This window comes from Orycteropus afer, unplaced genomic scaffold (assembly GCF_000298275.1).
Source record: "Orycteropus afer afer isolate SDZICR_OR568_19922 unplaced genomic scaffold, OryAfe1.0 scaffold00031, whole genome shotgun sequence".
Classification (NCBI taxonomy): Eukaryota; Metazoa; Chordata; class Mammalia; order Tubulidentata; family Orycteropodidae; genus Orycteropus; species Orycteropus afer.
This window is the reverse complement of record NW_006921618.1, coordinates 16,555,411-16,581,499: the sequence shown is the minus strand read 5'-3', so window position 1 is coordinate 16,581,499 and position 26,089 is coordinate 16,555,411. Positions and strand designations below refer to the sequence as shown.

Genomic DNA, 26,089 nt, shown 5'->3' with positions numbered 1-26,089 from the left:
AAGAATCACAGCACGGAAATGGCCCAGCTCTAAATATACAAACAACTTTAAAAAAAGAAAGAAAGAAAGAAACAGGATACCCCCCCCCAAAGACATTATTATTGACATTCCTGGTAAATTTCCTATAATATAATGTTGCAGACAGTGCTTCTTTTCCAGGGAGTCCAGCTCACTCAGTAGAGACATCTACTCCATGCCTCAGGAAAGGCTGGGGGTGTTGAGTCTTTCCTGTCAAGCTTAAGGTTTGTGATGAGCTTAGTATCTCATAGAAACATCTGTGGGATAAATGGTAAAAATGAATCTAAAAGGGGACGAAGGCAGGCAGGCACTGTCACTGTTCTCCAAAACAGACAAAAAGCTGAAGAGCGTGGTATTCAGAAGACAGACGCCAGTAAGAGTTTAGAGGGATGGAGGGCAGAACAAGAGGAAGCACCAAACGAGTGGCTGCTTTTGGTTCCAAAGCCAAAAAGGGTCTCACCAAAAAACGGCAGCTGGTCTGGATGAGGCAGTTCCCTGCTCCTGGAGTCATGCAATAAAAACCATGGCCTTGGAGCCCCACCCCCATGACAGCCACAGTCCCAGAATAAGAGCGATTCACACCACATCTCAGTTTGCAAATGAACGTACTGATGCCAGCTTAACAGGGTAAGTGCTTTGACAGAGTGGGGGGGGGGCAAGGTGAACCCCAAAACACAGCTGTGGTACCCCTGGATTTCTATTCTGCAAAGCCACAGGCCATGATGCCATTGCTCCATGGAGATATACCCTTCCACCCATTATCTGCTTCTGTTCAAAACTGGCACCCATGGTGGTAACCCTCAGAGCTATTAAGAGGTGTCAGTTGTACTTCTGAAAGTAAGATAATTTCCTTGCCTCATCCTTGCTAAAACACTTCCCTTTTCAAGCTGCTGCTGGTATGCCACCTTTCCCTCCAAGCAGAGTTTAACTTCCTTTTGTTTCAAAGTTTTGCACTGGCTCTGCCAGAGTTTTGTACTCTTTTCAGGGTACAAAATATGCATCCACATGTGAGTGAGTTGCCTTCCAGTGTCAAATCTGTGTTCCATAGTTTGGTCAATGCCTTTTTACAAAAATAAAACCACATGTGTCCACAGACAGACTAGCCTGGAAAGGGCTCTCTGGTTTCTGGTTGTCTTGATGCTTCCCCTAAAGGAAATAACTTTCTTCATCTAACAAGATTAGGACACTGAGTGACCTACTCTCAGCTTCTGGAAGGGTAGTTTGTTTTGTCCATTTTTCAATGAGGGGGTGGGAGAGACCCAACATTTTCAGTTACAACAACGGTTTAAAGAAAAAAAAAAAAAAACTTGATGAAAACAAAGTGGGAAATAACAGACTTAAAAAAAAAAAAAAAAAAAGAGAAAGAGAGAGGAGGATCCTATGTGGAAATGAGTGGGACAATGATAAAAATAAACAAATAATTAAAATTCCAAACCAAAACGTATCTCCTGGCCCCGATATCCCCAGTTAATCCTCCAAGACCACAATCTCCACGTTGTGGACTTGATGCTGGTGTTCTTCCATCTCAGCCACAACTTTCTCCTCAGTCCTCAACTCTGTCTCCAAGATGACTGCTTTGCCCTCAGTATCCTCAGCCTCTGGGTCTGGGGCTGGGTCAATCTCAATGATGGTCTGCCCATCCTCTGAGGTGCTTTCAACAGCCTGGATTGCCGAGGTCAGGCCGGACTCCATGGCCACCAACTCCACAGGGCTCACCATGGTGGTCATGTTGCCCAGGGTACCCCCATCCTGCATGGCGGTGGAGCTTAGCAATGCCAAGCTAGACGAAGGGTGGATGGTCACTGTGTCTGGGGAGCTGCTCTTGGCAGAGGAGACCACTGTGGCATAGCGGAAGAGCTGAGGGCCAGAAGGCAGTGTGTGAACAGTCACAGGGCTGGAGCCTTGGCTGAGGGTGGCCACTGGAATATTACCCATGGAAAATGACTGACCCACTGGGGTGATGGTGATAGGTGAGATGACTGTGAACTGAGGCTGCTGGACAGGAGGAGAAGGGCTCAGGACAGTGGTGGAGGCTGGCCGCTGGAGCCGGGGCCTTTTTGGAGGTTTAGGAGTGCTCACAGGCATCAGTACCACATTTTGAACCGTCTGCGATTTCAGTCTGTGATCCTGAGCTTGCTTCTTCTGCTCTTCCAACTGGCGTTCCAAGTCTATGGGAAAAACATACAGACTTTGTGTGGAGGGAAGTATAATCCAGAGAATAGCAAACTGGGAGTCAGGAGACCTGGCTTCTTATCTTGGTTTTGCCACTACGTGGCCTCAGGCAAGTCACTTCATTGCTTTCAAAATGAATACTAGACTGGAGAATTTCAAAAATCCTTCCAGTAATTATATTTCACTGTGAGACTATAGATAGGGCAACAGTTTAGAATCTTTTTCAGGCTATGATCCTAGCATACTCCTCAACCCTAGAAGCTACGTGGGCATTCTATCACCTGTCACTAAAATAAAAACCAAAGAAAAATCCACCTGATTTTGAGAAGACAAAAATTAGGAAAATCTGTACAATCCCTTTGGAACTGCATTAAACCTACAAAGGAGCTAACATGCCACTCAGAAAAACAGTGATTCCCAAACAGTCTTGCAAGGCAGGACTACCTTGGTTTGCTGGCTGGAACACTTCTTTGCTGGTGACCCAAATGGCCTGTCTCCCTCTGTCCAAAAATGTCTATACTAAGTAATAGAGAAAGTCCCTAAGTATTACAGAATCAAAGGCTATCTTATAGTTCTTACTCATTTTAATGGGAATCTGGAGAGCTAATGTGACTTAAGGTCACTGATCTAGGGCCTGACAAAGGTTTTTCTGATGGCCAATTAGGCGTTTTTTTCACGACAATATAATGTCCCTCTCCCTCTCCCAAGTGTCCAATCCAACCTTGCTGATCACTGGTGAAACCACACATCTACACTTCTCTATTGATTAGTACTTAATAAGCACCCAATACATATTACACCTACATTCTGTTCTTTATGGAACACCAAGAACAAAAGTCAATTCTTTACTTATAATAAAAGAATCAGAGAGGGATCAGAACCACCTTCAAATTTATAAAATACTATCTTTTAAAGTTACAAAATAATGAATCTTTTCTATAGTAATCAAAGAAATGATGACTTAAACAAAGTAGTAATTAAGTCTATAATTTAAAAAAAATTAATCCAGAAATATTATAAATAACAATGTCTGACACTGGTGTGCTCAAACTGGTAATATAAATTGGTACAATCTTCTTGGGAATTTAGCAATAGGTTACAAAAATTATCAAGACCATTTGATCTTAAACTTAGTCTTGGGAAACATTATATAAGCTAAAGAAAATTTTAAAAACTTAAATATCATTCCTAGAGGTATGTCTAGGTAAGATACTATGTATGGAAAAAAAGACAAACTCATGCCATCGAACTGATTCTGACTCACAGTGACCCCTTTTGGGTTTCCAAGACAGTAAATCTTTATGGAAGTAGACTGCCCAGTCTTCCTTCCACAGAGTGGCTGGTGGGTTTGAATTGCCAACCTTCTGGTTAGCAGTCAAATGCCTTAGGCACTGTGCCACCTGAGCTCCTTAAGGTACTATGTAACCAAAAACAAGACCAAACTCACTGCCGTTGAGATAGATCTGACTCATAACAACCCCTTCTTGGGTTTCTGAGACAGTATCATAACAGAAGTAGACTACCCGATCTTTGTTTCGAGGAGTGGCTGGTGGGTTTGAACCACCAAGCCTATGGTTAGCAGTCAAATGCCTCAGGCACTATGCCACCAGAGCTCCTAAGGTACTATGTACAGCAACTTGGAAAAATATTAATATGTTGTAGTGAAAAAAGCAGGAGCTCTGGTAGGGTAGAGCCTAAGGCACTTGACTGCTAACCAGAAGCCTGGCGGTTCAAACCCACCAGCCACTCCTCGGAAGGAAGGTTGGGCAATCTACTTCCGTAGTGATACCGCCTTGGAAACCCAAGGAGGGGTCGCTATGAGTCAGGTTCAACTCAACGGCACAACAACAACAACAGTGAAAAAAGCAGATTAACAAAACTTTATATATACCATGAAAAAGAATATAGACAAGGAACTGGAAGTCTACATTTCTTTAAAAAAAAAGGCTTAAAGTTTTAAAGTGAGATAGAGCTCTAGGTAGAAAAAAGGCAGAGCCTTCTCCAGGCGTTACTGCCAAGCAGTGACATTAGCCTCAAAAATCATTTATTCTCTCTGGGCTTCTACTGGAAAATCTACTGGTAAATAGAGATACTCTAGCCACACAAGAAATCTTAGGAGGATCAATGATATAGAGTATCTCTGAAAGCACTCAGTAATTGAGTTTATAATATAAACTGGGTATAATATAAGCTTAAAACCACCTAAATTGTCCCTCTCTTAATAAATGATTCTTTCTTTTTGGCTCCATGACTGTCTAACACATTCTACATTATTCAAAGGCTGACAATCTGTATTTCTGACATGTTTTGTATTTTTCATCTGCCTTATCTCCTCCAAAAGCATCTCTTGATTACTGCTGTAAGTATAGGTATAAGTGACTTCTCCTTTTCTTCTAACATACCTATGACATGCTTCTGTCACAAAACTTATTTATTTCTAGATCTGTGTCCCCCTTGACTGAGGCTGTCTTGTTCAATTTTGTATTTCTAAAACCTAGTCTGGAGATTAGCACAGAGTAAGTACTTTCTACAAAGTTAAATTACCCATGTTCTCATAATTTCTGATTACCACAAATAATGGAGAAGGTGCTAAATTCACATTTACCAAAAGGGGGCAGTATCAATACTGTAAAAAAGAGCAATTTCAATTTTTACCTTCTGCCACCAACATAATAGGAATAGCAGAACAATCCCGTACACATCTTAATCTTTGAAAAGATACAGAAAGAGGACCCTGATGTTGGCTTCTTTCTTTTTACCTTTGTGCCTCCTTCGCTTCCAACTACTCCGCCTCACTTGAGGCTGTGTATAAAGAGCAAAATCTGATACTATGTGAATTAAAAAAAAAGCCAGCCCCAAGAGAACTCACAAGGAAAATGTCAAGACTCAAGGAAATTAGCATAATACACCAAAGGGTGATAAATTACACACACCTGTCAGAGTATAGAGAAATTGCTCTTCTCCCTGCTCTATTTGGTTCCTTCTGTTGTCCAAAACCTTCTTGACTGTGTCCATTAGGCCAAATGTATGTGCTATATTGTTGAGAACAGCGGCATCTATTTAAAACAAGACATGCCTGTTGAGTTAAAACAGAAATGTTCCACCAACTTCCTGTTGTGCTGCTTATAATTATCAAACAACATAGAAATTATGGGACTCTCCTAATTTCACATACTATTTTAAGTTTTAATAATGATTTATCACATGTCTAACTAATATTATTTAATTTTAATTATATCTTGGCAAGCCTTTCCATATAAATAAATTAAAAATTCAGAAAAAAAAATCGTGCATCTGGTTATAGGCTTTGACTTTTGGTTTAGAAAACATGGTCACTATGTTAAAGAGTGCTAAGTTTGAATCTCAGTTTTGCCATTCTTCTCTGTGTGACCTTGGGCAAGTCATTTCACTACTCAGTTTTCTCATCTCCAATAAATGAGAGTAATAATACTTACTCTGCAAGATAGGTATGAAAATTAGAAATAACATTTTAAGTACAAAACATAGGAGCAGCACGCATTATTGTTGATATTATTTCTCTGTTCCCCTTTATAGAAAACTTCTAGAAAGAGTCGTCAATCATTACTTGCTTAACTGGGACCACTTCTCCACTTACACTCTTTTCCACAGTCATCTCATCCAGTTCCATGGCTTTAAATACCACATATATGCTGACAACTGTCCTATGCTGACAACTCTGTCTGTCTCCAGCCCTGACCTCTTTCCTGTATCCCAGATTCATATATCCTTCAATCTGTGACATCTCCATTTGAAGGCCTCATAGGCATCTCACTTTTACAAGTAAAAGACCAGTTCTAATTTCCCTTTTAAATTTATTCCTCCACCAGTTGTTTCTATCTCGTAAATGGTATCACCACTCACTACTCTGGTAAAAATGTGCAAATTATCCTGGATTTCTCTTTCGCCCTACATCCAATCCATCAGCAAAGCTTACAATTTCCACATTCAAAATATATTCCCAATCTGATCACTTCTTTCCAGATCTACCACTACCACGCTAATCAATGCCACCATCATTTCTTGCCTGACTAATTCCTCCGACAGTCTTGCAAATGGTCTTTTTGTTTCCATTCTTACCCACAGATAGTCCACTCTCCCTCCAGACAGAACCCAGAGTGAGCTTTTAAAAATAAAACTCTGATCAACTTGCCCTCCTTGTTCAAAAGCACTATGATGGCTTAGAATAAAACCCAAAGTTATGGCCAAGGTGATCCTCTCCATCCTCAACACCTATCAATCTCCCCAAAGCTTATTCTACTGCAGATGCACAACAGTGCCTGTAATTCTTCGAACCCATCAGGCTCATTCCCACTTCAGAATTTTTGTTCTTTCTGCCTAGAATGCTCCTTCTCACAGCTTGCTACCTGGCTAATTCAACAATTCATATCTCTGCTTAAATGTGACATTCTTAGAGAGGCTGTGGTAGGTAAAGTTATGTGTCAAACTGGCTGGGCCTGGTTTTGAGTGGCTGGGCAGCTGGATGTAGTTATTCTCCACGATGAGATTGGTAATCAGCTCTATGTGGAATCTACCAGAGCAGCTGAGTAGCCGCCTTAGGGATGTGGCCTGCTTACAATATAGGAGAAGATTTTTTATTTTTTAATTTATTTTTTATTTTTATTGTGATTTGGGTGAAAGTTTACAGAGCAAATTCACTTTCCATACAGCAGCTCACGTACACTTTGTCTCATGACATTGACTAATGTAACAGCTCCCCTCCCACTTCCTTCCTATAGTTACCTCTTCCTGTATCCTTCCCTCCCATGCATTCCTGCTCCCTGAGCCGTCTCCCTGTGCATAAACAGCCCTTTTTTATCCCATGATTGTTCTCTGAAGGAATGTATCTACCCAATGTAAATGTTCAGCCCATATGTTTGTCTTTTGTTTGGCTGGAAGCCACAGGAGTGGGTTTAATTCCAGACCTGAAGGGCAGCTAGGCGTCATAATCTCAGTGGTTCCATCAGGCTCTATCAGACCAGCAAACCTAGTCCTTTTTTTTTTTTTTTTTTGATGATTTTGAGTTTTGTTCCACATTGTTCTCCCACTCTATCTAGGATCTCCCACACAGATCCCCCTCTGAGTGGTTGACAGTGGTAGCCAGGCACCATCTAATTCTGGTCTCATAGTCACATGGACTGAGGATCACATGGTATACCAGTCACTAGGACCAATGGTTTCCATGAATCTTTGGTTTTCTTCATTCTTCTTTGCTCTGGACGAGGAGAGACCGATCTAGATGGCCACTTCCAAGCTTTCAAGAGCCCAGTCACTACTTGCAAAAGTAGGATATGGAAAAATGTTTTTGTGTGGTATGTTATGTCAATTGAGTTTGATGTCGCCTGCGACAATGTCCCAAGCCCACAGGTCCAAATACTTGCTCCCTCTGGGAAGCTAGCTGTAGCCAAGAAGTGACTACAATTTTGTCTTGTCCCTTGTCAGCTCTACCATATACCTGGGAATTCTTATAGAACATACAAATACACTGTCTGAAATACACTGAAACATTGTCTACCAACCCTATACATGGTCTTGGGCTCACTCCCCCCTGCATAGACATACCTAATAGTTCAGCCTGTCTACCCATCCATCCACCTATAGATCAATATTTCCCTTCACTGACAATGCAATACTATATGTGCAAAAGGGTATAAGGAGAAGTTTTGAGAAAGGTCTCAACAGCTTTTTGGCAGGCTTGGACCCTGCATGTAGCCGAGTTTTCATTTAGCAGCCTGCCATGTTTCCTGCCAATCTTGGGACTGTCTCTGGACTTGAACTAGTGGCCTGCCATACTGTTTGGTAACATCAGGACTGTGCCATTTTATTTGTTGACCTATTGCTTGTTAGCCTCAGCAGCTAGTGGCTACCTGAGTAAAGAGACACCTCTAGCTCCAATGAACCGGGAGGAAGAGGCAGAGCTGAAGCACAAGGTTGAAGGGCTTTCATCCAGGACTAGTTTGGCACTTTGAACTTGAACTTCTAGCCTCCAAAACTGTGAAAATAAACCTCCTGTTTCTAAAGTCATACACCTGCTATATTTCTGTTACAGTGGCACAAAGTTAATCAAGACAGAAGCCTTCCTTGATCACTCTATGTAAAATACAGTAATACAGGGCTTTCTGAATTATTTGCCTTTTTTTTTTTTTAACTCCAAGCATATATTCTTCTAAATTTAAAACTAAAAAAAAGAAAAGATTTTGTTCCAGAGTTGTTTAAGTGTATGTTCATATGGATTATAAAGTTGTTTAAGTATATAGTATATGAGTTAAAAAGAGGTAACAAGTAATAAATCTAAGTAAGAACTCACTGCACATACAAGCCTATGATGTCTCATCATAACCCCATTTATATCAGATGATTAGACTATCCTTTTACATCCTTCATAGTGACAAGCTTCCTGTGAGTATTCAAAAATAGCTGTAAGTGCACACAATGGTTCTGGAAGCCTTTAACTGACAGGATATGAGAATAGTCTAAAACCAGGTAGATTGCTCCAATTTTCAGTATGTGTATGAGCCTTAACTTTTATGGGCCTAATTTCCTTACCTGTAAAATGGTAGTAATAATACCCACACCTCAGAGTTGTCATGAGGCTAACAGGACCTGAGTACAGCTCTGAGTATTCAACAGATGACCACATTGTAAGTATTAGTTCACTTACCTGTGACCTGGAATGGAGCCTGGATGAGCCGCTGTTGAACTCCCCTGAGTAGCTCCTCTATTTCCTTCTGTATATTGCAGACAACCTCTTCCATCAGTCCCACATCAGCTATTCCTTTCCAGAACATCAAAGTGTCCTCTGGCACAAGGGGGACAGTCAGACAGAGTGAACAAGGGATGCGATGCAGATAGTTAGGCACACTCTCTATAATGTTGAATTCAAAATTATTTCAATTTAAAAGGATTTTTTATTGGGCCATTTCTGGGAAAACTGGTAGGATGAAAAGGATGGACTACAGAGAAACAGCTGAATGCAGCTCAGACACATATTGGTTATGTGACCATTTCAGGCAAGTTGCTGCAACTTTCTGAATTCCAGCGTATAAAATGTGACTTTGCATGGCTGTTGCATAGAATAAAATAAGGTGTTTATAGCTACAATGAGGAGCTCTGGCAGTGTAGTGCGTAAGGCATTTGACTGCTAACTAGAAGGCTGGCAATTCAAACCCACCAGCCCCTCCTCAGAAGGAAGACTGGGCAATCTACTTCCATAGAGCTAGTATTAACATGCATGAGAAAAACGAGCAAAAATAATTAAGAGGCCTTCTATGTACATGAGGAGCTCTGGTGGCGTAGTGCCTAAGGCACTGGACTGCTAACCAGAAGGCTGGCGGTTCAAATCCACCAGCCACTCCTCTGAAGGAAGGCTAGGCAATCTATTTCCATAGTGATACCGCCTCAGAAACCCAAGGAGGGGTCACTATGAGTCAGGTCTGACTTGACAGCACATAACAACAACAACATACGCACAATGGTGACAAGGGTCACAAAAACCCACAAGATATACTTAGGAGGAGCATATCTGAGCCCCACATGAAGGTACCTGAAATTTCCTCCGAGTCTTTCTTCATGCCCTCCTCTGTGGCCATGGTGACAGCAGCAGTGAGAGCCGAGTTCCATTCCAGCCCTGCCTCTTCCATGCTCTCCTCTGAGATAGCAATCTGCGTGATGCTACCTAAAAGCAGTCCGTTGGAGGTGAGACCGATGAATTTTATGAAAAAGCCACAGCTATCTTCTACCTCATACTCACAGCCACTGAGCCCCTGCTATTATTTTAACATTCAGGTCTTGACTACAGGTCCAAACTCTAAAAACTAAAGTCCTAAGTAAGCCAAGACAATTGGCTTTTCTAAAGAGAACCTGCTTTGCAAAAAAAAAAAAAAAAAAATTTTCTTCTAACTCTGAATAGAAAGTGAAAGATGAGTTTTAAAAATCACAAAGGACAATTTTCTTCCTGAGTAGATATGTTTTTGAAAGGGAATGAAGGTGGACATGACTGACAGGCTGCCTGCCTCAGACCTATTGAAGGTGAAAAGAACCTGGAATAATTTAAGAGAAATGCATGGTGTTTGGCCAAAAGCCCTATCTTAAGCACACCTGATACCAAGCATCTAGAATTTCTGAAGTTGTTACAGCTTATTTATCAACTTATGTAAGATAAAGCAAGAGAAATGAGACCAAAAAAAAAAAAATCAGATAGCAGATTCACAGATGGAAAAAACCTTTACTATCAAGAAGAACTGAGAAAAATCAAACTGCTCTAAACAGAAACATAGGTAAGTGTGGACTCTACATACGGAAGATATCAATACTCAAACAAGTATCAACAATATCAATAATCAAGTAAGAAATTTTGGTCAAAGAAAAAGAAACAAAGTAATTTCACAGTATTTTTCACTTTTCAAGAGAGTCAAGTGTCCAAAAATGTAAACTGCTAGGCATTTTATATTTTCCTAAAATGACTTCCTTCTAAAAGATATGAGTTCTCTTCACACAGTGGTTATGCACAGGATATTAGGGCTTACCAGAAGAAAGAGGGAGAAGACATTTATAGCGCAGTATTTCCCTAACCTTTTACATCTTTTTGCATTCTTATGTATCTGTCAGGCATATTTATAAATCTTCTGGCAGTAGTTGAGACACATTCTATCCAGCTGTACTAAGTCTCCATCTGGATTAATTAAATCCTTAATAACGATTTCTCATGGCTACATGTTGACTGGACGGTCAGAAGCCCTAGCCCCAAACTTAACGATACTGAAGTTAAGTCTCTATCTATTCTGCCACACATTTGTGAGGAAGCCCCAGCTCAGGAACCTCGACCCTTGCAGGCAAACATCTTTGATTCTTACAGCAGTGTTTCCTGAGACTAGTCCAGTCAATTAGTCATGGACATATTTCACTTCAATGGTTGAAAACCATTCATTATTCTAATCCATTTTCCTGACTTGACCACTAGTAAAGCAAACGATTTTCAAACCAGTGTAAGTTTAACCCTAGGGAGCTCTGGTGGCGTAGTGCCTAAGGCATTTTACTACTAACCAGAAGGCTCACAGTTCCAACCCACCAGCCACTCCTCGGAAGGAAGGCTGGGCAATCCCAAGGAGGGGTTGCTATGAGTCAGATCCGACTCGATGGGAGTGAGTTTGGTTTGGTTTTTTTTGGTAAGTTTAACTCAGATAAGCCAAGTGGCACCAATGTTAAATACTTGAATAAAGCACTGTAACTACTGAACTACCTGTCTAGTGCTTATCACACATTTTAAGAAAGAAGCAAGGAAGGAGGTCTGGCCAATAGGACTCATTTGGGAGAAAACAAGAAGTCTGTTTCCAAAGCATGGAATCCCACCCAAGTTCATCATACCTGATAATAAGGCTCATCAATACTCCGAGAATTCAAATTAAGGAACAAAGGGAGACATAAGGGGGAAAGTGCTGAAAAAATACAGTGGGTTTTCAGGTGGTTTCCTACCCCCTACCATCGGCCGAAGTGGGTGTCTGCACCACACTTGTCTGTTGTCCTGGCACTGGAGCTCTTGCACTGCTGATCAGAAGATCAAATTTGGTGCTTCTGCAGGTATTTGAGCAAACCTTGTCATGTTGGTAAAAATCAATCTGTCCAGAGTCCATCATTTTCCTGTGCAAAGGGAGATAAGTAGTACCAGTTCAGCTTGCATTTCATCCAGAGGAAACCAGGCCTCAGAGATAGAGACAACACTGCTGAGTCTACTCTGTAGATCAGTGAAATCCAACAATATTAAAAGTCACTTAATAAATAAATCAACCCACTGCTATCACGTTGATTCCAACTCATAGCGACCCCCATTGGGTTTCTGAGGTGATAAATCTCTATGGAAGTAGATTGTCCAATCTTTTTTTTTTTTTTTTTTTAATTTTATTTTGATTTGGGTGAAGATTTACAGAGTAAATTCACTTTTCATACAGCAGTTCACATATACTTTGTCTCATGTCATTGACCAAAATTTACAATGCAACAGCTCCCTTCCCACTTCCTCTCCATAGTTACCTCTTTCCAGTGTCCATCCCTCCATACTCTTCTGCGCCCTGAGCTGTCTCCCTGTGCATAAGCAGCCCTTCCTTCTCCCATGATTTTTCTCTCCAGGGCGTGTGTCTACTTGAGGTAAATGTTTAACTCACCTGCCTATACTTCGTTTGGCTGGAAACCACAGGTGTGGGTTCAATTCCAGACCTGAAGGGCAGCTAGGGGCCATAGTCTCAGTGGTTACACCAGGCTCTATTGGACTAGCAAACCTGGTCCCCACCTTCTTCTTTTTTTTTTTTTTTTTTGCCTCCAAATGATTTTGAGTTTTGTTCCACATTGTTCTCCCTCTCTATGCAGGATCTCCTACATCCCTTCCAAGTGGATGACAGTGGTAGCCGGGCACCATCTAGTTCTTCTGGTCTCATAGTTTTATAGGTTGCAGATCGGATGGTGTACCAGTCGCTAGGACTGATTGTTTCCATTAATTTTGGTTTTCTTCTTTCTTCTTGACGAGGAGAGACCCATTGTTGCATCTAGATGGCAGCTTGCTAGCTTTTAAGATCCCAGCCACTACTCGCCAAAGTAGAAGGTGGAACAATGTTTTGTATAGTATGTTATGCCAATTGAGCTTGATGTCCCCTGCAACTATGGTCCCAAGCCCGCAGGATCAACTACTCGGTTGCTCTGGGTAGCTGGCTGTGACCAAGCAATGACCATAACCTTGCCCCTTGTCAGCTCTACTATACACCTGGGAATTCTGATCATTCACATAAACTTATAGGACCATTGTCTGCCAACCCTGTATATGATCTTGGATCCACTCCCCATTTAGACATACCTAATTGTTTAGCCTGTCCACCTATCTATCCGTCCATATACCCATGTTTGCCTTCACTGACAACTCAGTACTGTATATTCAAAAGGGTTCATATTCGTTGTCTGTACTGCCCATGTACCTCTCTATGTCTTTCTCATCCTCAATGCTGCCGTATTGGTCACTCACATTTGGTACATTGCCCTTCTCTTCACCCAAATCAATATTTATCTCTATCTATCTAACAGCACTCCCTCCCCTCCCCTCCCACCCCTGGTAACCAACAAAGAAAATGTCCTCCAATAGATAAACCTTTCCTTAACTTTTACAATAATGGACTAATACAATATTTGTCCTTTTCTGACTGACTTATTTCACTCAGCATAATGTCCTCCAAGTTCATCCATGTTATGCGGTGTTTTGCAGATTCTACATTATTCTTTAGCATTGCATAGTATTCCATTGTGTGAATGTACCAAAGTTTGGTTATCCATTCCTCAGTTGATGGACATCTAGGTTGTTTCCATGTTTTGGCTATTATAAATAGTGCTGCGATGAACATCGGCGTGCATATATCTGTTCTTGTTATGGCTCTCACTCCTTTAGGGTATATACCTAGTAATGGGATGGCTGGGTCAAATGGTATTTCTAATTCCAACTTTTGAAGGAATTGCCATACTGCTTTCCACAATGGTTGTACCATTTTACAGTCCCAGATTGTCCAATCTTGCTTCCACAGAGTAGCTGGTAAGTTTAAACCATCAACCTTCTGGTTAACAGTCAGATGCCTTAGTCACTGTGCTACCAGAGCTCCTTACTAAAAGTTACTACCCACTAAACCCATTGTTGTCGAGTCAGATCCGACTCATAGTGACCCCTCCTTGGGTTTCTGAGGCAGTATCACTATGCAAGTAGATTGCCCACCTTCCTTCCAAGGAGTGGCTGGTAGGTTTGAACTGCCAGCCTTCTGGTTAGCAGTCAAATGCCTTAGGTACTATGCCACAAAAGTCACTAGGTTGCAAAAATTCTAATTGGGGCTATAATTTTCATTGATCCTCCCCACATTTACCATTATTCCTCTTCTCTCCTTAGTCTACTTTTTATAAATCCTTTCTCATATTTCCTGTTATCACTAAGGTTTAGGTAATACTCCTAATAATAGCAAACTTTCTCCACAGAACCTCACTGAAACCAAACCCATAAAGCTTTGGTTAAATGCCTAAAAGACTAGCTCATATCACAGCACAATTGAGAAATCCCACAGGAGAATTAGAATTTTTTATGAGCTTCTGATGTATTAGAATTCCTAGACCATTAAGATTTGTTACCACTTTCAGAGATATGAGCAAACAAAACAGACCAAGAACAATGAAAATTAAAGTTAAAGCATTCTTCCCCAATTTTATTCAACTAACAACTTCTGTTTACACATTATCTGAAAATTTTTTTTAATGTTTATGTCTGATGATAAAAATAATATGTGAAGAAAAATATTAACATCTTCAGTGGAAAATACAGAAAACTATAAAGAAAACAACTACCCTTTAAAAAAAGTCCTAAAACAATGTCTTGGCATATCCACTTAATTTTATTTACACATGTGTGTTTTTTAACACAGCTAAAATTATACTGTTTAATTGATTTTATAGTTTTTCTTTTACAATACTGTATTTTTACACCAATAATGGACACATTATGCAGTATTTTGCAAACTGCACAGCTTCCTGTGCATTACCTTCCTATGCACATTATACGGGTATGTGCGTTACTTCTGTGGGTGCATTATATGCCACGCATACAGTATACCATAAGCACTTTTCCATATAAAACTCTGCAGAAATATTTTAATGACTGCATAATATTCCACAGTATATACTGATATATATTTAAATGAGTCATAATTTACTTTAGATGTCCCCTGATTGTATATTTTCCAGACTGCCATTTTCATAATAAAGAATGTTGCAACAAACATCTTTATCCTTGACTTTCCACGAGCACTATAGATTATTTCTTAGGACAGATTGCTCAAAAAGTATTAAAAACACAAAGGATAAGATGTTTTTAAGGCTCTTGGGACATGTTCTGTGAGAAACTTAATTCTGATCTCATTTATTTGTTTCCTATCAATAGGTAAGTGCAATGCTCTAAGACTACCAATTATTGTTAATATTTTCACTTGAGGGAAAAAATTACAATGATAAACTTGCTGCAAAAACATACTAAGTGAATAAGCCAGACATAAAAGGAAAATATTGTGTAATTCCAATTCTATGAACTATCTAGAATGGGAGCTCTGGTAGCGTAGTGCCTAAGGCACTTGACTGCTAACCAGAAGACTGGCGATTCAAACCCACCAGCCACTCCTCAGAAGGAAGGTTGGACAATCTACTTCCATAGTGATACCGCCTCAGAAACCCAAGGAGGGGTCGCTGTGAGTCGGGTCTGACTCGACAGCACATATCAACAACAACAATAACATCTAAAATAGGTAAATTCATCAAGACAGAAAGTAGATTAGAGGTTACCATAGGCTGAGAAGAGGGGAAAATGAGGAGTTGTTATTTAATAAGTATAGAGCTTTGGTTTAAGGTAGTCTTAATTATCTAGTGTTGCTACAATAGAAATACCACAAGTGGATGGCTCTAACAAACAGAAATTTATTCTCTCACGGTTTAATAGGCTAGAAGTCTAAATTCAGAGTAGCAGCTCTAGGGGAAGACTTTCTCTATCAAGTCCTCGTCTTTTTCAACATCTGTGGGCCTGGCATCCTTGGAGATCTCCATGTATTGTCATCAATCTTCCCTTGAATCTAGGAGCTTCTCAGTGCAGGCACCCCAGGTCCAAAGGATGTGCTCTGCTTTTGGCTCTTCTTTCTGGGTGGTAGTCAAGTTCCCTTCCTCTTTGCTCACTGCTCTCTCCTATTATCTCTTGTAAGATAAAAGATGATGCAGGCCATACCCTAGGGAAACTCCTTATACATAGGATCAGGGCTATGAGCTGAGTAAGGGTGTTATAACTGACCCTAACCCCCTAACAACTGATTGATTGATTACATCAAATCATATCATGGGGGATGATCACATCATTACATAACTGCCAAATTAATCATTGCATAATTGTGAAACCACTGAGAATCATGGCCCAGCCAAATTGACACATATTTTAGGGAGGACACAACTCAATCCATGACAGGTAATAAAAAAATTTTGGAAATAAAAGGTGGTGATGGTTATAAAACATTGTAAATGTAATTAACATCACTAAATTATACATTAAAAAATGGTTAAAATAGGTGGCACCTGTGAAAAATGTAATCAATGCCATTGAATTGTAAATATGGAAACTGTGTTGGCGAATGTTTTGGTGTGTCTATTTTCACCAAAATTTTTTTAAAATGGCTAAAATAGCAAATTTTATGTTATATATATATTTTTACCACAACAAAATAAAAAAGGGTGGAGAACAGTACACATTCTGAAGTTTGCTTCTATGGTACAATGATGACAAGGATTACATTCACTACACACAATCGTTATATCAACAGTACCCTTCAACTTTATCAGATGAGCCAAGATTTATCAGTCGGCTTACACTTCCCCAAAGTTGTCACTCTTCCTGAGCATCAGGCTCAGCTGTGCCTCTACTTGGTGACCTCAAGAAGGACTGTCATCTACTCCTGAACTTCTCGGTCCAGAGAGGATTCTACTCAACATGTTGACATCAGAAAAATCTGCCTTATATGCTAGGAAGAGTTAATTTAATTCAGTCTTCTTTCTCTCTCAGGAATTTTAAGAACAAGTTGATAAATGTCAAATAATGCATTAATTTCTCAAGCTGATCCTTCAGAAGAATAAAAATCTCAAATTTAAGAGAAAAGAGTTGATCCTCTGGATTCTACCATGATTAAGTGTCGCAAAGTGTGCTGGAGGACATGTGCTTGCCATCAGAGCTTACCTGAGCATGATTCCACCCAGACGAATGGCTCGCTTCCAGTCCTTCAGGGTGGACTTGCCAGCCAGATGAACGAAATGTTTGGGGCTGATCAACTGATCATTGAACTAAAGTCAAAACAAAAGTCCAAAACAATCCAATGTCAACTTAGCCAGGCCAAGAAGGAAAAGAAAGAGATGATAACACTACTTGTTATATACAAAGATCTCCAGGTAACCCAGAGCTCCCACAAAGCAGCTTAGAGAACACTTATAGGCAGAATCTGAGGGACTCCCCTGTCTGTCAGCACATGCATGAACTTAATGAAAACTATGCTTTCTTAAAAAAAAAAAAAAAACTCCAGGTAACATTCTAAGCTTTAGCCTCTTGTCCTACTGTACCAGGGAAGATGACCTGAGCACAGTGTTTTTTCCTAGTACAGAGGTACAGAGAACATCAGGATAAATACATTGATTAGCTTCTAATATCCACTTAGGGCCTCAATCAGGTGGTTAGGTCCAGTGTTGCAACCTAAAACCCACTGCAATAGTCAATCATAACTCATAGTGACCCTACAGGACAGAACAGAACTGCCCCATAGGGTTTCCAAGGCTGTAAATCTTTATGGAAGCAGACTGCCTCATCTGTCTCCCATGGGTGGGTTCAGCAGCTGGTGGGTTCAAATTGCTGACTTTTTGGTTGTTAGCAGCCAAATGCTGTAACCACTATGCCACCAGAGCGCCTGTTGCAAAATAAACTAATCTATCAGGTCCCAATGACAAGATTCAGGATGTGGAAGAAAAGACAAGTATGGCAGAATCAAAGCACTGCAGAGTCCCAAAACACTATATTCCTCAGTGATTTTGGGATGATGTCACTGAAGGTAACTACTTTCTATGGATACAACTATGGCTATCAATGGACACAAAACACATAGTCATTTCTACATTTTCTCTCATGAAGACTTTTTTTTAACTCTACCATAATGCACACCAGCACAAGGCATTTGCTCTGTATGTTTCAATAATGCTCTCAAATCCTGTATGTCACTATTATGCTTTAAAATACATATGTATAATCACTCATAATATGAATTTAGCAGGAAAATTGTTTACTTTGTGAGGCTAACACTAAATGAAAGTCATTAGAAGCCTGTAAGTCATTAATAAAGTTATTTAGAAAATTTCTGAACTTAAGACATAGAAGCATGTGAAGTATGTGAAGAATATATGAAGTCCACTTTGATTTGGCATGCTGTGACACAAGAAAACACAACATAAATTTAAACAATCTCCCTATCTCTAATCTTGAAGAAAAGATGTGTCATTTGGCTATTCTCTAGCTTTGCAGAAAAGACGTAACATACTAGTCTTTGATGTCACACTGGCTTTGTCATGTGGAATCAAGGTGACAAATTCACATATAAACCCTAAACTTCTGCTCACTCACTGACAGAAGGCAGAGATGGAACTGAAATTCTGTCTGCCATTGCGATCTTGAACCTTTCTGAGTTCAAGCTGTGGTTAAGCATTCCTTTTGAGATCTCTTATTAAAGGTTTTGGACTCTAACCATGGGACTAACATTGTAGTTGTTAATTCTGATGGTCTGGTTCTAAATGAATGTTGTGATGTCTTACTTGCACATCTTGCCATGACCACCTTGCAATAGACTAGTTGCAAGTTTACGCATGTCAAACCTAAGTATCTCTCCATTAATTTTCTAAGACAAAATCCTACATAACATCATTTTACATGGATTATTCATTTAATTTTCTAGTAACCTTACTGTACACATATACATTATTACTTTTTTAATATATAAGGCTCTAAAACAGTAAATAACTTACCCAAGGTCACCCGGCTAGTTAGCAATAGAGACAGAACTCCATTCATTTGACAAATATTTATTTTATTAAAATAACAAGCAAACAAATATTTATTTATCACTTGTGATATGACAAACACCACTCTAGGTGCTGGAGATACACTTGTGAACAAGACACAGAAGTCCCTTGTTCTCACAGAACTTGTATTGTAGTAGGACTTGAGTCTAGATCAATTTCACTCCAAAGTCCTTATTTTTTTCTACTGTGACACAATGGGACTAAAGCTACAAAAATAAAAAACTGACGCACTGGGTGAGAGGGAGGAGGAATTCAAACAACATTCACTAAAAACAACAACAAAAACAAATGCAACGCACTGCCATAGAGTTGGACCTGACTCATAGCGACCCCTCCTTGGGTTTCCGAGGTGGTATCACTACGGAGTGATACCCAACCTTCCTTCCGAGGAGTGGATAGTGGGTTTGAACCGCCAGCCTTCTGATTAGCAGTCAAATGCCTTTGGCACTAAGCCACCAGAGCTCCTCATTGAAAACAAGGAGTCCCAAAATAAGCCCCAGCAGAGAGAGAAGATAATTACCTTCACGCACTTCACATTTATTCCTGGACATACAAACTTCTTCCACAGGAGGATGGCTTTGCTCTCCCCACAAGTTATGGGGTAAGCAATTTCCATATCCTCATTTGCTTCTATAGTGCTTGCATCTGAAAATGGAAAGTACATTAGTTAGTTATTGAACAGCTCTTCACAAAGCTTCAGTTCAAAATCTAGCCTCCTGGCTTCTCTGAAGGGCTAATAGTTCATACTTGCTGGTACTGTCTAGAATCCTCTGGAAGAAGTTTAGCATAACACCTATTTCTTACCAAGTTCCCACTATATGCTATGTACGCATTATTTTATTTTTTTTAATTTTTATTTTTGCAGTGTTTCCTCCCCTCCCCTCTCACCCCTGGTAACCAACAAAGAAAGTTTCTTTCCATATATAAACCTTTCCTTGACTTTTTACAATAATGAACTAATACAATATTATATGCATTATTTTATTTAGTTTTTACAACAATCCTATGAGGCAGTGAGTCTGGCTTCCATTTTATATTAAGTCTGAGGGACTGGGAAAGGTGAAGTGACTTTCCCAAGGACACACTAAGAAGTAAGAAAGGAGGATTCAAACTCAGGTTTGTCTAACTTCAAAGTCTATTTTCTTTCCACTGACTTCCTTCCAGTCAACACCTTATCAGCAGTCCTCATCAGCAACTTCCTTAATGACAGGGATCAACCTCAAGGTTCCCATTTCTTTGTGGAATTGCATGAATTAAAGGTCTTTTTAGCAACTTTAGCAAAGTGATGTTAAACAATTATTACCAACTGACAGTCCTAACATCTATCCAGTGGTATTTCCAGATGTGTCACCATCAAACTGAGGGCTGTACAACTGGCAGGGCACAGTAGGTGGGGAAGAAAATAAGGCACAAAAGGCAAGAAATACCAATCAAGTAAGCTAAGGTCAAAGGTACTAGAATAACAAAATGACTTACCAATCCCTTCTTCAATTTTGTGTATCGTGTGAGTTTCTACTGCCACAACTGCTGTGCTGTTCTCCGGCCCAGCTTCATAAATCCTGTTGTAAAAGTGTCCATCGATAAACAAACTACATAAATCATGAAAAAATTAATATTCACAGCATGGGTTAAGAAATTTGTTTTAATCTATCCCATAAGGAATAAAATAAATATACATTACAATTCTGCAAAAATGTTAGTGCTTTGTCTAGTTCACTCTTATATTTAGTAACTCCAGGACTGCTTAGAAGCTCTGGTGGAGCAGCGCCTAAGGCATCTGACTGCTAACCAGAACGCTGGTGGTTTAAACCGACCAGCCACTCCTCAGAAGGAAGGTTGGGCAACCTACTTCTGTAGTGACAATGCCTCAAAAGCCCAAAGAGGGGTCGCTATGAGTCAGATCCAACTCGACAGCAGTGAGTTTGGTTTCAGTGAGTTTAGGACTGCTTAGGAGCTACTACCATGAAAATGAATCAACAACTTTTCTCATCTCAAAGGAAGGTAAGTCTCTTCTTGGTACTGTATTTGCACCACTTCTTGCTACTATACTACACCAAACCTCTCTCTTCATAATTCATGACATACAACGTAGTACAAGATTAAGTCATATTATATAATTATCCTGACAAGCCTGAAAAGTCATATCACTAGACAGTTCAAGACAGAAGAACCATGAAAAGTATTACGTTGACAACAGAAGTTGATGTCTCTTGTTAGAATCTGGGCACTTTATTTTTCAAGGCACCATAACCAAACTATTGACATGAGTAGAGCCTGATGAAACAAATAAAGAGACTATGCCCACAGTAATTAGCAGTAACTAGAAGCACTACTTGAGGAAAGGTTACATGTAACCCAAGTCACTCCAAAATGTCTCTACCTTCTAAGAAAAGCACTCAGATAGCCTAACATGATACACTGAAGTCCTTTGTTTCATTTCTGTAATTAACCTAATGTGTTAACTATTACATCTTATTATTTGAAAGCACTGCCTGAGTAGTATTTCAGTAAACCTTTGCATCAGTGACCACCACCTCCATGGTGATACCTCTAGTATAGACACTCTGCCTTCTGAATTATATACCATGACACAGTTAACTGTTTAATGAATAAATCCACTTGGATGTCCCATATGGCTCTGTCAAGCTCATTATGTCTAAAATAATCATGTTATCTTCCTTCTCCTACTCCTCAAACCACTGCTTTTCTTCCTATATTCCCCATCTTGCTAACAGTACCACCCAGCACACTGGAGCCTAAGCCAGAACCTGGGAAGTATACTAGATTTCTCTCTTTTTCTCCTCTTCACCTCCCACATAGTCAGTTGCCAAATAACTACCAGATGGATCTCTTTAACACCAATCTCCTCTCCCCCACCGCTACTGTCTTGATTCAGGCCTCATCATCTGGACTAGTTTCCTTGCACTTACCTGATCTACTAGAGTCCCATCAGAGTGATCCCACAACTCCCTCCTTCAAGAACCCTCTCTTCACTGTTAAAATAAGGCTCCAAATCCTTAATAAGATATTTAAGCTCCTCTAAGATCTGACCCCTGGTCAAATTTTCTCCAAACCCTACTTTATAATCTAAGCCCCTGTCTTATTTGTGGTTCCTTGAAATGCTATCTTTTTTTTACACCTCTGCTTTTGCTTCTCCCTTTGCCCATCTATTTGTTTTACAACAAGTAGCCTCTATGATGTTTTACCTACCTCTTCCACCCCACAGTCCCTCCAGTATAATCGCTCACTTCCTCCTTTGTGATCCGATTGTACTTTGTCACAACACCTATAACACTTCGTGATATATACTTGTTTACCTGTCTGTCTCCCCTTGGGCACAGTCTAAGGAGTCCCTTAGAGCAGAGATTATGTCTTATTCATTTATTCAATTCTGCATGCCCAACATGTAACACACTATCTGTAACATGGCAAAGCACCCAATAAATGGTTGTTCAATGAATGAGGATCATGATGAACATAAGAAACCATCATTTCAAGCAAGATCAGTAAATTGATTCTAAATGACAAACATGTGAAAGATCCCTTAAGAGAATAAATTCTTATTTATAAATAATTTCAACAGCCAGTAAATTGCACTTTGAGATGGGGAGCTGGGGCATAGTCTTTATTTTTATGAGTAAGCAAGATATTATCAGGAAAATATTTTCTAAAGCAACTCAGAGTAATGACAGATTTAGCCTAATTCTCCTACTACAGCTACAGTCAAAAATCATAAAATATGTTAATAATGTTAGCGAGGCATCTGAAGATACTGACATGCCTTGTGAATCATCAAAGATAAAACTTAGGTTTCCTATTGCTCTGTAAACTTTCACCCAAATCACAATAAAAATTTTTAAAAAATAAAAAAACCTTATGTTTACCAAAAAAACCAACCAAACTCACTGCCATTAAGTCAGATCTGACCCCCTCCTTGGTTTTCCAAGGCAGTAGGACTACAGAAGTAGATTGCCCAATCTTCCTTCAGAGTGGCTGGTGGGTTTGAACCACCAGCCTTCTGGTTAGCAGTCAAATGCCTTAGGCACTATGCCACCAGTTATCCCTTATGTTTACTAGAACTTTAAAATTAATTCTATTTTGTTGTATTCTAATTCCCTGAAAACTGATAATCCACATATAGTTAAGTTCTTTTTATCTAGAACATTAAGGAAAGAGTCTATGTAATTGAATACTGGGTTAAGAATTAAGGATTCTCAAAAAAAAAAAAAAGTAATTATTATATAAACTAAGAAGTACCCTACTGATCTGAAAGAGTTACTACATCATCCTAAGACTTCAACTTTCCACTAGGGAGGGATATGAGCATGAAAGGGAAAACAGGGCCATTATTCCTCAACACCACAACTCCTCAATTCAGTCCATAACATTTGGACTGAATTCCTATACAGAAGAAAGTCAGCACACTGAGTAACCTTATGTAGTACTAAAGTCACCAAGCCCTGATCTCATTATGCTAAAGAATCTACTATGAATCCAAAATGAACTAGAAAGCTAAGAATGGAAATGAAATTCTAGCACCTCCACTCCTCTTAGAAACTTTTTGAGCATGCTATAAAAAATTTCATTTGAGTTAATAAAACTCCTTTAAAAAAAAAAAAGAAAGCACATAAAAAACAAGTTTTCAATCTTGAAAAGCTCCCTGAATTTATAGTCTTACAAATTATAAATTATATCCTTATACCTTAGTATATGTGTTAAAAACCAAAAAAGTTAAATGTTAATATCTTTTAAAGCCAATCTAGTTTTAATATGAAAGCATCGTCTTACACAATGTGTCAGACTCTATACATTCATTATCAGGAGATATATATTTTGTTATATATATATATAGTAAGTGGACAGTCTACTTTTGCTTCATAATGTATTCCTGACAACATATACATAATGAATAGTTGAAATCAAATGTAAAATGTCATATATAAAAAAGCTAAAAAGACATACTAAGAGAGTTCTGTACACTGAAATCTAAAAGCATTTACATAAAATTCCTAATTACTTCTTGCCTTTTGGATATAATTTTCACCAATATATTCCAGTGTCTCATACATGTTCTTTGATTATTTCTTAGCTTCATACCTGAACTCATAATCAGGTATGTGTGACAGTGATTTTCATCTTTGTCTCAAGTATGTTAAATTTATGAGATCTGTACTTATCCTGAGTATCAGTGTTTTATTCCCCATTTGTTTTTTATAAAATAAGGCTTAAATACAATAAAATTAATGAAATAATGTGGAAATTGGCTGAGCACTGATTGGCAGACATTTCAAAACACAGTATCTCAAAATGTTTATTCATTAGCTCACATACTAAACTTAGTATGTGAACAATGGCTTGGGTCAATATATGTTGTATAAAGATGCCTGCATCTAATCAAGCAACCAGAAGATTCCACAAAAAGCACTATCATTGGGAAAATGAAAGAGATAGACCAAAGAAAAGTAAATGTAACTAAATCTTCAAAACAGCTAAATCTGTAAATAGTAGAGAAGTTTCTATCTCTAGTAGGGATAGGATAAGTGACAATTGGAGCACTTTAGGAAAGAGAAGAAATGAGAACTCAATGAGAAAATAAAACTCAAGAACCTACCCCTTATTTCCTCCTCATGAACCAAAAGGTAGCACCCAAAGGTGTGTATGTGTGCTTAACAAAGGACATTTTCAAACAAGTCAATCTGAATAAGCAAGCATAATCTGTTGGTGTAAATAAATATTTAAATCACTTTACCAACTATATATCAGGAAGAATTTATATCAACTTTCCTTTATAGAGCTTAGATTATCTCCTTCATGTTTAACAGTATTCAGAAATGCCCACAAACTATGATTATGGTGCTTTTTTTTTTAAGTCCTTACGTTTTTGGAATACACACTAAAATCACATCTATTTCCAAAAAATTCAGGAGCAGGTGGATGTAAAGATGAAATAAGATTGGTCATATATTGGTAAATGTTGAAGCTGGGTGATAAAACAAACAAACAAACAAAAAGAAACAAACAAACAAAAAATCCAGTTCCAACTCATAGCAATTCCCATTTCCAAGGCTGTAAATCTTTACAGACATAGATTACTGAACCTTCCTTCTATGAAACAACTGGTAGGTTTGAACTGTCGAGCTTCTGGTTAGCAGCCAAATGCCTTATCCACTATGCCACCAGAAACTGGGTGACAGGGGGTTCATTATATTATTAATTTTCATTTATAATTAACATTTTCTATACTAAAACATTTTTTAAATTACCAAGAGTGGTTATTGACTCTCTCCAAAAGTGTTTACGATAAGGCACATTATTTACTAGTTTGCGATTGGATTCTGTATTTGCCCAGGAACATTTCTAGCCTTACGAAGAAATTTTTATCTCCAAGGTAGAATATTACCTCCCTTCTCTCTGTAAATCTCTTATTTATCCTTCAAGATCCTTTTTTTCAAATCTTATCTCTTCTATCAAGTTCACAGTCATTTTCCCAACTCCAGAGCACTTCCTAACCATGCCACTCAGCACTTCTTAGATTTCACCATGTCAGTTATCTTTTTACTTACATATATATATTTTGTAAGTAAAAAAATATACATTTTTGGTTTTCACAACTAGAATGCATGCTCCATGATGGCAGAACTACATGCGATATTTTCTCAATACCTTTGTAATACATTCTAATTGTTGATAGTCATAGGTGGTTGATATATAGATATCTGATAGATCAAGCTTGATAATTTGGCCATCCATGAAGGTTCAAAGAGCTTTTTGGTAGGAATACTTCTGTAATTGCTCTGCCTGATCTCTTCCAACTCAAACTACACTGTCTTTTGGTAAACATGTATCAAGACCCGGTGCTAAATAGTGTGGATAAGTAAGATGAGGGAGCCATATAATTTACCCTCAGGGAGAAAGAGCAAGTAAACAGCTAACTATTATTAAAATTATGAATATACCATACATTATCAAGACAAAAACTTAAGTCATTCTAGAAGATTAATGTTGAATGTTCCATTGCACTAAGTAACCATAATGTTATAATTTTCCCTCCCTTTAAACCTCTCAAAAAATTCAGAATATCCAAATCTTTGGTTACTTACCCTTGTTGCACAGGTTGTAACTGCAAGATCACCTGGGTTTTAGTGTCTTCAGGGTTCTCTCCTTCATTTCCTTCAGTGGGTACCACAACCACATCCCCCACTGGGACACTTACTTCCGCATTAGCCAT

The 26,089-nt window shown here is 39.0% G+C and overlaps 1 protein-coding gene across 1 annotated transcript; it reads right to left on the bottom strand.

Moving 5' to 3' along the window:
• Positions 1-1,485: 1,485 nt before the first annotated feature.
• On the bottom strand, positions 1,486-26,089 carry GMEB1 (glucocorticoid modulatory element binding protein 1). Its single transcript, XM_007935830.2, has 9 exons — positions 25,962-26,089; positions 20,338-20,450; positions 19,382-19,506; positions 16,982-17,085; positions 11,687-11,844; positions 9,752-9,883; positions 8,870-9,007; positions 5,124-5,246; positions 1,486-2,186 (listed from the first exon to the last, which is right to left on the bottom strand). The coding sequence occupies exons 1-9, from the start codon at positions 26,087-26,089 to the stop codon at positions 1,486-1,488; spliced, it is 1,722 nt and encodes a 573-aa protein (XP_007934021.1).

Excerpts from the sequence above, each read along its gene's own strand:
- GMEB1 (XM_007935830.2), bottom strand. The coding sequence starts at position 26,089 with ATGGCTAATGCGGAAGTAAGTGTCCCAGTGGGGGATGTGGTTGTGGTA. Across the intron at positions 20,451-25,961 it reads TTACAACCTGTGCAACAAGG|TTTGTTTATCGATGGACACT; the intron begins GTAAGTAACCAA and ends TGATTTATGTAG. Across the intron at positions 2,187-5,123 it reads ATTTCTCTATACTCTGACAG|ACTTGGAACGCCAGTTGGAA; the intron begins GTGTGTGTAATT and ends TTTTTCCCATAG.